Genomic DNA, 11,125 nt, shown 5'->3' with positions numbered 1-11,125 from the left:
ACATGCCATAAATTCTACAGCCGATCTATGCAGGAAGATTTGCCAGAAGCAAACGTTTTAGCAGAGAAATGTAACTTAAGCTAACTGAAGTAAGCAAATGAAAAAACAACATTAATTAAATATCACCCTTTAAAGGATACCTTGACTTGCATTATCAATGAAGAATACTTATCCATGCTTTTTTGAATACACCTATCTACATCTCTGATTTGAATAACTGTGGAAAGTTCAATGTCATAGGGACGTCATAGTCACAAAGGAGATTGTGACCACACATTGGCTGGTCAGTACATAGGTTAGTGCATAAAACTACTTTCCTAGAATTCTGTAGAGTGTGTGTGTGTGTATGTGTGTATATATATATATACACATATACACACACATATACACACACACACACACACACATATATATATATATACAGTTGAACAGTTGAATGCAAAAGCATTGGGACAGTGACACAAGTTCTGTTATTTTGACCATTTTGACTGTAGTCCAGCACATCCGTCTTTAATTTGGGGGTATTTGCATCCATACATGGTGATCGGTGTAGGAATGACAGCCCTTTTTATGCATCGTCCCCCATTTAAAGGGAGCAAAGGTAATTGGAAAATTGGCTGCTCAGCTGTTTCTTGGCTGGCGGTATGCCTTTGCATCATAAGTCCATGCACAAGCAAACAAAAGGTCTAGATTTGATTCTACGAGCGGAATTAGCATTTTGTTGTTGTTCAACAACAGGACCAAATAAGTGTCTATGCCACTAAACCATATTGTCTATAATAATAATAATGTCTTGTACGGGCGGCACTGGAATGTAGTATGCTTTTTATAAGTATTGTGGGTTTTGTCTTCCTCCGCCGCACGCGTTATTTATGAGCTACGGTCGGTGGCGGTACTTTACTGCGTGTCTCGTGGCTGGTTTTCTATTCCAGCGCGAGCAGCAGTCGCAGTTCAAAAGGGCATTTGAAGTCCGCTGGGAAAATTATTGTTTGTGCTAGTCCGGTCAAGTGTCTAGATAAAACGCCACAAGGTATATGCACACTTCCTTTTTTCTGTACTGCGTTACTCCTCCGGGGAACGAACTGCAAAGATGGTCACAGTTCATGTGGAAGTGCCTAGCCTATTTGTATGTGACTCTTGGCTACAGCTGCTTTATCCGCTCGTGTGTGATTGCGCCATGTTGATTAAATTGAAGTGTTAATAAAACGCAATTCACACAACAACAAAAAATAATCAAGAAAGCTACATTCTGCATAAATTAAAACAATGATACAGTCGTAGCCTAAACGTAGGCCTACGTATGTTGCTTAAAGCTTTAATTTTTAACACCCTTCAAGACTCCGATCCACTTGTGTAGGCTAATATTAAGTGTTTACGTTTGATAGCACGCTCTGAGAGTGTATCAATGCAGTTATGTAATTATAAGTTTATAAATGGAAATTTCAGTGTAAGTTTTAACACTGCTTTTATTCATCGATAATAAAACTGCGTTACTGTGTCGAGGGGACATGTGTACAAATGGCGGAATGTTTTGCGCATGCTTTTGATCTTATTGTGTACTGAAAAGGAAACTTTATTGACTCTGCTTACAGTACATTGTCCAAAGACACCGGCTAAAAGCTTTGATTTAAAAAAAACATTGGCAGGAAATGCTCAAGTGTTTCCTCTTAACTACTAGCCGCAACATAATGTTGGTGACGGCATTCAACTATAATTGTGATATGTGTTGAATAATAATAACAGTTTGCGATCACATTTATCATGGTCTACAGAATCACATGGAACCTTTTCCTGTGGCAGTCTGTTTCACTTCTGCAGGCAACGTGTTACAGCAAAAACACTTCATACAGAGTGGGATATGTTTTCAGATCGAGTGACACTTCAAGCAAAATAACGTTTCTTGCTAGAAATTACTTATTGTTTTTAATTAATTTTGCCGAACAAAAACAAGGCAAAGGCACTTCTTTTGAAATAAAAGACACAGTGTGGCTTCAGTCAGACTATATATAAATCTATGATACAGAATGTATCTTGAAAACGCAAGACACAAAGGCTGAATATAGGCCTATATGTCATGGAGTACTCACATATGTAGGCCTATCAGTTAGGTAGTAAAGTCTCGGTCACGTGCAGGAAAATATTGCCGAAATTCTCTTCTGTATCTTTAGAATTTCACCACGTAGCCGACCAAATAGTTGTATTACAAACATTTTCCCGAGTGCAAATTTGTTCTAACATTTTTTTGCCAGTAATTAAACTTTTTGCTGTAATTCGATTGTTTTCTACTGTTTAAATGTGGAAATGTATCAACATTGTCTTAAAAGGAATTACATAAGTACCGTTAAGTTTTTAACATTTTACATTAATTGCAAAATTTGTTGTTAAATCTAAGACTTGATTTAACAAAGATTACTGTGACAAGAACAGACCATTGCACTATTTAAAAAGCTTAAAACCAATGGAAGTCAGATTGTTTGTTACCCTGTATAAAACCATAACATTGCTTCTGAAACACAATATGAAATTTAAGTAGGAAAACGTGCAGCTTCGTCACAAACGAAAACTACATAAAATCTAAATGCATTCATGTTTAAAAAGCACATTTAAAATTAAGATTTACTTCTACTCTATTTGCACATCTTTATTTTATTAACAAACATATGATATATTTATTTAAACAATGAAAGGTTAATAAATATTTTGGCTTGATTCAGAATTTCTTTGTACTTCATCTATTCCAGTTGCTGAAAAAAGTATGGAAGTTGTGCAGGGACAGTGTTTTTACTTCTACAAAGCACACAGATGAACCACCTTTTCTGGAAGAAGGGGATTATCCATAAAGTAATGCACACATATAAATTTAGCAAATGAAATCAATTTGATCCATGTGACATTGGTCTTTCCCTTAATCATGCCTTCCACTGAGAGATGAGCCATCTACATGAGCCCATTCTGAAAGTACCCATTACAGATGAATAGGAACATACACTACAAAGTCACAAACCTGCTGTTAAATATTTCCCTTTTTTAAAGGCACAGAAAAATATGACTTTCTTGATCAATGCAGGCATTAATCCGATGGTCAATCAGTTCCATGTTTAGAAAAAGGAAGAAGTATGAGGCGCCTTGTTTTGTTGCTGTTTTTGTTGACATCAATGTCCAGCTGCTGCTCAAAGGTGAAGGAATGGAGGGAGCGACACACCCAAAGCAGAATGTAAAATAGTCCGGCGCTGAGTCTGTAGGTTTCTCTAATGCCAAGCCTGCAGGAGGTCCGGTGAGGCGCTTTGGGCCCCAGTGGCAGCCTCTTGGGCCCTCAGGATCAGGCCAGAGCCATCGGGCACCAGGGCTCCCCTCGCACTGCTGCTGCCACGTCAGCCGTGGAGGTCAGGCCGACCCCTGGGTACAGGCCCTCCTGCCCAACGTACTTCACCGTGGAGCTGCCTGAGGTGGGAGCCTCCCCCTGGCCTGTCATGGTGGAGGAGTTGACCTGCAGCAACACACAAACACAAGGTTATCTACTGCGGACAGAGGGACCCCACTCCCTCCCTTGGGTCATTTGTCTTGGGGAAAATTAACGGCGGTCAAATTTTAACCTTTCATAGAACTTTTATTGGAGGCCCATTATTGCGAAGCTATAGTTGTTTAAAAACTACATGCCTATATAGACACACACACAAACACACACACACACACATGCAAGTGTGTAAGTATTTGTCAATGACCAGGAAACAGGTTGGCCTTCATTTTCAAGGTTTGAGACAGTGTTGCTTTTTTGTTAACAATACATTTTGTTTATTACTATCACTGGAAATATTAAACTGTACTAATATTTTAAGTGTGAAAGCAATTTTGATTAAAAATAGGTTGTTTCATGTTTAGACGTTCCATTAGCAGTCCCAAATCATGATGCTGCAAATGACAGTGGTCAACTGCTGACTTATATGTCTGTCTATGGAAGCAAATAAATCATGATTTTGTATGATTTGGGTATTTTTCTTCTTCTTTCATTATCTAAAGAGCAATCAGATTGTAACTTCTTCTGATGTTTTCATCAAGTTATTTTTTACTGTACCAGACATCAACATAACTATTTGCAGTAATTTAGTTATGAAAAAGTAATGATGGGAAGAATGATGTCTCTAACACCATCTGGTTTTCACAGCACATATAATTATTGCTGCTTAAGGCATCTGAAACTGGATAATGAACATATACTGTATATGACAGCTAATTTATTAAAGATGCTTACTAAATGTTTTTCTGTGTATTTGCATGATAGGCACCCTAGAATAGACATAACTGCACATCCACTGACATTCTGATGGAACATTCTGATGGAACATTACATACTTTACAATGTAAAGTATGTAATGTTGAAGGTAATTTTTGTTTTGTTTTTTTACAATATCATAACTTCTAATTCAACTAAATTTAATGTTCTGCTCGAACCATGTATGGTAGATGAATAAAACAAAATATACAAGTTGCTCTCATCAAAATATAATCCACATGATTTGTTCTGAAACTCTGCTTACATCAAAAGCTAATATTTTGACATTTTAAAGAGCATATCTGACATCCACATTAAAGGAAAAAAATTGCAAGGACAATGAATTACAGTTGCCCCGAGTACGATAGAGTGATCTTGCATCATTACTGACATCTTGTATATTGTGATGCACATATTGTGAGTACTTCAGTCACATGCTTAATAAAAATCACAGTGTAGTAGAAACCCAGGTGTTTGACCTTTTAACCCCATTTCAGCTTAACTGACTTCCGCTTCCATTTTGTTATTCTTTATTAGACAAGTCAGCCCTTTTCAATATTGCAAAGGATCATGGTCTGTCAAGACATGCTCGATGGGCAAATGCTGGGCCTGCATCTGGGCTAGAACCATCGCAGTTTCCTTTGAAAATTTCAGAGATTTAATAATATTTTCTGAATTCCTTTTATTTCAGGATACTGTGAAAGCTCAGAAAGACATTTTCAAGACTTATCAGAAAGCAGCTGAAGAGCTATCTTACCCCTTGGACAGGTGTCTGTGCTGATGGAGAGCTATTCTTGGAGCAGTCTTCAGAATTGGAGGAAGAAGTAGAGGTTGGAGTCATGGGAACTGAGTTACCGTTACCTATGGAAGGAGCAGAAAATTATTTAGCTACTATTGTCCCAGGATAAAATTTAAAAAATACACGTTCATGAATTTGATAAATTAACTCCTGAAATATACTAAAAGACATAAACAAATAAATGCATGTTTTTTCTTCTCAAACACAATATTGGAGACTACGTAACTCATCAAACTGAGAACACAAAACTCATCAAAAAAAAGGTGTCATTTATTTGTAGTGCAAATTTCTACACAATGGTGATAAATTCTGCCGCAAATTTTGTACATTTTTAAATTTGCATTTACATACCAGAGGAGCCCTTGCTCTTGCTCAAGGTCTTTGGTTTTCTTTTCCGCGTCTGAATGCCTTCTTTCTTCATGGCGAGTGGCCTTGGGACCTGTCAGTTATATTTTCATATAGATGAGTTCACAATAATCTATTTCAAAGAAATCCACTTTAAATGTGGTGGCAATTATGAAAAATATGGCATTTGTTATTTAGCCAAGGAATGTATGCTTCAAAATTGTTGTCATTTATGTCACCTGTTCTTTTAATAGAAAAGTGGCTTTCCCTCATTTTCATTAAACATCTCCCATTACAGTCACTCATAAAATGTATAGTAATTTTAGGTTAATAGGGTTGATTGCTTAATGCAACATTTAATGGAATTCCTTCAATGGTAAGCTTTGGGAACCATTGTCATAATAGAAAACATTTACAAATTGCAGTTCATTTGGATGGCATTCCATCGAACAACTATTCGATGGCTCTACACAACTATTGTCTTTAACTTATACACCTTACACTTTCTCTCCCTCGCACACGCACACCACAGAGAGAGAGAGAGAGAGAGAGAGAGAGAGAGAGAGAGAGAGAGAGAGAGAGAGAGAGAGAGAGAGAGAGAGAGAGAGAGAGAGAGAGAGAGTTGTATATTGTTGTTTATGAGACGTTGATGTTTATGGACACTCACCCCATGTAATTTGGTGTAGAGTCCGCACGCATTACACACTGGTTCCCCCTCTGCATTCCTGCGCCACAATGTGGTCGTGCTGGTTTGGCAATTCGCACAGGAGAGGCCAATTCGTCTTGACGATGACTTTATAACAGCAACAGAAAATACAACAACAAAAAAAAAACATAAGAAGATTTATTATTTTGTATTGACACATGGCCACATTCATTGATTAGCCCCGTTCTGGTTACAACCTATGTTTGGGTTGAAATGCAGTTTTTTTCTATTAGGCCTGCTTCACTCACTTCACAATTGTATTACGCAGCATGCAATTGTATTTAAAATACCGATGAGATTGCAATTAGGCGTATTATCAGAAAAGTTGTATATTTCCTGCTGGATAATTGGGACATGGGACATGCATACTATGTTGAAACACCTTAAGCGACTGTGCTGAAATGGTGACTACGCCCAGTTTAAATGAAAACGTTTAAAAACGTCTAAAAATGCAAATAGTATTACCTGCTGGAATACATGCATGTTTTTGTTTGTATTGGCAGCTACTACAATAAATATAATTTTTAAATACAAGAATTTGACATCACGTTGTTTTAACTGTGTAGTATGAAAGCCATAGCCGAATTACAGCCCATTTACACCTGTCACGAGTGTATTCGTAAATTGTGTCTTAAGTAGGCCTAGCATAAAATGAAATGAAAATGAAACAAACGATCCCTCCTCATTTAGACATCAGGCAATGTCGACCATGAAATAGGCTCGTTTTTCAGCGATATCTGTCCATTATGCTGCCACATGTCAGCTGTCCTGTGTGCTATGATCAATTAGTTTAAGTAATTCATCAATTAGCAGTGTTCGGCATACCGTATAGTAGGCCGGTGTTTCATTGCCGCAATATATGTAGTAAGTTAAAAAAGCTGTGACTCAATTGTGCTTACCATCCGCTTTTGTGGTTTTATTAGCGGCCGACTGAGTCCGTTCATTTTGCTGTACAGGCCGCAGGCATTGCAGAGGAAGTGGCCCGTGCCATCCCGTCTCCACAGCGGCGTTGAGATGGACCCGCAGTTCACACACTCTCGACTTTCTCCCAAGTCATCCAAAATATCTGTGATTATAACAAGACAAATTAATAAGTGTATGTTTGTGGCTATAATATGAATTATTTCACCAATTTAAAAAAATAGCACCTCAGTGAAATCATATTCGCCAAATTGGTTGGGCATAAACTGCACTAGACAACACTTAAATCTTTTCTCCTGTCCATGACGAATTGAATTGCTGTATGGGATCTCTGTAAATTAAATTGGTACATAAATCATGCGCCTATATATTTTTTTCAAAACACATTTTGTATTTAATAACCAGTTTTATTAAGTCTTGCCATCTTTAATTCTTACACGAATTCGGTAGACTATATATTTCAGAGGTGTCCAGTTATAATTATGTGTATTCCTTTCCATTTTAATAATTGTATATAAAGCATGGCATTACATTTTTTTTTTACTTATTTTGCATTATAAATATAGTCAATAGACTGTCAATTAGACAGGAGACTAACAATATTATTCTTCTTCTCATTTTTGTATTTATTCACTGTTTAAATAATATAGAACATTAAGACACAGACTACCTGCAAATGTCTTCACCATTACTATCTAGGCTATGTAGGCTAGTAATTTCAAACAATTAAAAACGTGTTCTACAACAGCCTGCAAACGTATTTAACATAATCCGTATTTTTTATTCTGTTGGAAGTGACAGGCAATATATTTCCCCAAACGCCGATCGCGTAAGTACGAAACTGTTTTACGTAAGTATCAAAATGGAATTCGACAGAACTAGGCCTATTTATTTGCCGATTCAAAACAGTGTAAAATGTTTATAATAGGGTAGGCCTATAACCTCAGATATGTCTAACAATAAAATAGAGACAGGAAGGCTACTTTAATTTATGATCAAGTTAAGACTGGATTGATTGGAATAATTTAACTCAGACATATTTGTAAATATGAATATATATGTAAACCAGTGGATTTCAAATAAATGTGTATTAATCTGTCTTCAATTCAAGGTTTCGTGGGTGCTATGTTCTACACAATATAGCCTATATCGTGGGCGCAGATTCATGCTGACGTAGTACTGTCAATAAAAATGAACAGGAACAAGTGATTATGACTTTGACTCTTCTAAAGTTAGGTTTGAGAATCATAACATGTATATTGTTTGAATCCTGTGAGTTGTAGTTGCACGAACAACTAAAATCGGGGTGACATTTTGTCTACAGATAGTGCTACAGACAAAATTCCTCAGGTGTTTTAAACATAAAAGGTAATAAACAGTCAGCTTCATAAAGACTTAAATTCCTATTTCCTTATAGCCTATGTCTTAACACGTGTAAAACTGTTCATTAAGGTTGTCGTTTACCTCCATTGGGTCCTCGAATTGGTAGTGACGTTCCTCGGCTTTGCAGTGAATGCAGCATCGTGTTGTCAAATGGTCCTGTCGGCCAAGCAGTGGACAGCTGCGGTCCCACGTAAGGAGCATACGGGTTGGGGTAGGGTCCACCGAGAGGCCGAGCCAGGCCGTACTGATCTCTGCCATTCACATTCAGAGAGTTACTGTAGCTACTGTCCCTGGAAGCGCCGTTATTCATGGGCGGACTTGGAGAGTAGTGAAAACGGTTGGAGGCGTGAGGGCTCCCGGTGCTGTAGGAAGGGCTTTCTGGGGTTGGCTGCGACCAGACCGAGTGACTGCTCACCCCATGACTCGGCTGTGCAGACCCGCTGCCCTGGAGGTAGGGGATACTGGGAATCATAGGTCCCACTCGGGAGGTCGGCACGTACACCGGGGAGGTTGATGTGGAGTGCATATAGCTACCAGTAGGGGAGTCGTATCCTGCCTGGCTCTGCGCTGCCGCTATGGCGAGGGTTTGATACATGTCGCTGGGGTCGACGATTAAACCTCCCTTGTGTGCTCCGCTGGAAATGATTAGTTTGTTTCCCTGGTCTAGATCCGTGAACAGCGTGATGTCCTCTGAACTAGGCAATGTGTTGTTATGATGTCCAAAGTGAACGTAGGGGTGTATTGCTCGTCCCTCCGAGCGCCGGTTTCCTGTGTCAAGATGAGCTGTCGGGGCTGACCTCAGCTCTTCCGAGGTGTGCCGGTCCCTCCTATCACCGTGAAGATAGTTCTGCTCCACCGGCGACCCTGGGCTGCTGGAGACTTCTCTCTTAACCATGGACCAGCTGTTTTCGCCCAGGTCCATCCAGGATCCGGTTTATGGACTGGAATTCAGAAAATCGATAGGGTATCCCCTGAGGAGGAGAAAGAAAACTCATGTAAATACTGGGAAATTACAGGGGGTTTTGCGCACGATCAAAAGGTTGGTAGAAACCAATCGAACAGAGAGTGGACAGGTAGTGCTCTTATTCTCAGATTCGTTGCCGCAAAATTCTCTGCAAAAATACTGAAGATACATACATTTAGAATAAAATACAGGACTTACCCGCTGAAATTTAAAGTTAAATTATTTTAAAATGTGAATCCATCATGTTGGCTACTTAGCCAAGGTATTTCTACACCTGTCCAGCAACTTCGGTTTAAAAATGCAAATACTTTAAATATTCCATAATATTCTGACATAACAATACGGTTGTCTTTTATCTTCAACGGGTTACATCTTCAAAGATAACTTACAATGCCACCGTCTTCCATTTCGACTGGAGGTATAACTTTTAGCACAAGCCAATAAATGCCTGTTTTACGCAACAAGTTCATAAGAGCGCCGACACAGCCTGCCCTCTGGAGACGTGTGTGCCAGGCAGGATATGTTTTCCAGAAGTAGTGTACAGCTCACATTCATTTTGAAATTCGAGCGTATCATTTAAATCTTCTACAGATATGTTATACGGTCAGATCGAATACAACATATCTTATTTATGTATTTTTTCAAATGAAAATATTTCCTTGAGCAAATCCTTAAGTTATTTGAACGTAACTGTAGCGCAAATTCACACAAATAAATACATTCAGGCAGTAGCTTGCAGACAGTTATGAACTGAACAGCTATAGGCAACTTTGTGGCGCAGCTCGTAGCTTTAACTCCCGTAAACGGTCTCGTGATAGCTTCATCATAATTACCAAAAACCCACACAGCTCTATAGATAGGAAACAAAATGCAATATGTCTTTGCTGCAAAGAGATAACCGCTTGATAAGACCCATAACAGATAAGAGCAAGAGGCAGGATAGCCATGACAAAACAATACCCAAAATGATTTAGCTTCTTTGCAGCTGGCGCGTTTGAGAACCCCGAACCAGATGTTTTACTCTCGGCGAGAAGAGGAATGTCACGAGAAACTTAAATAATATAAGGAACCCACTTCAGACCTATTGGTAATGTGCCATCAGCCGCTGGTTGAGATATTCCACCGTAAGTTGTAGCTGGTCTCTGAGAGGATAAAGAATGAAAGGGTTGGTGCGTTCGTGACGAAGTTTAAGAGAGGAGGCGCCTCTTGTAGCTGTAGTTAGAAACTGCAGGCCGTTTTCTGATTGGATTCAAGTTGAGCAAACATCGACTCGACGGGGGTGCTAGCCTCGACAATCAATCAAAGTAGAAAGCGAAGCTTGATCATTACCCCCCAAAATGTCTAAAATATGCAAATTACATATCATATAAACCACGCGTTTATAAACATTAGTGCTATTTAGAAAAATGAAAAGGTTGTTGGCTAATTTAATCATGTAATGGGAGTGATAGCCTAGACATTCTTTTTTTTCAAGTAACTGTTAGTTAAAAGACAATCTGAGGCTATCCACGAACTAGATTCTATTAAAGTAAACTAGGCAGATCATCTTAGCTATTCGTTGTAAATGTCTTGTGTAAGAAACATGGATATGTGGTGGACTTAATATATTGGATGTATAAATTATATCTGTGTTGATCATAGCAATTCCACTGACAACTGCATTCTCAGACTAATCAATAACGGAATCTTGTCCTATCTAGACTAGCACGAATGAATGGAGCTTTATCAGAAGATAAA

General features: G+C 38.6%; 1 protein-coding gene across 3 annotated transcripts; it reads right to left on the bottom strand.

Moving 5' to 3' along the window:
* Positions 1-2,630: 2,630 nt before the first annotated feature.
* On the bottom strand, positions 2,631-10,552 carry gata6 (GATA binding protein 6). 3 transcript variants are annotated; one of them, XM_061255252.1, is made up of 7 exons: positions 10,463-10,552; positions 8,506-9,395; positions 7,020-7,186; positions 6,082-6,207; positions 5,421-5,508; positions 5,028-5,131; positions 2,631-3,487 (listed from the first exon to the last, which is right to left on the bottom strand). In XM_061255252.1, the coding sequence occupies exons 2-7, from the start codon at positions 9,344-9,346 to the stop codon at positions 3,320-3,322; spliced, it is 1,494 nt and encodes a 497-aa protein (XP_061111236.1). In that variant the 5' UTR covers positions 9,347-9,395; positions 10,463-10,552; the 3' UTR covers positions 2,631-3,319. The 3 variants fall into 3 exon arrangements, with proteins under 3 accessions (XP_061111236.1, XP_061111235.1, XP_061111237.1); XM_061255251.1 differs by having other exon boundaries at positions 10,470-10,552; XM_061255253.1 differs by lacking the exon at positions 10,463-10,552 and adding an exon at positions 9,778-9,924.
* Between the last annotated feature and the right edge of the window lie 573 nt (positions 10,553-11,125).

Source organism: Conger conger, chromosome 9, assembly GCF_963514075.1.
Source record: "Conger conger chromosome 9, fConCon1.1, whole genome shotgun sequence".
Taxonomy (NCBI): domain Eukaryota; kingdom Metazoa; phylum Chordata; class Actinopteri; order Anguilliformes; family Congridae; genus Conger; species Conger conger.
This window is presented reverse-complemented; position numbering and strand designations above follow the sequence as displayed.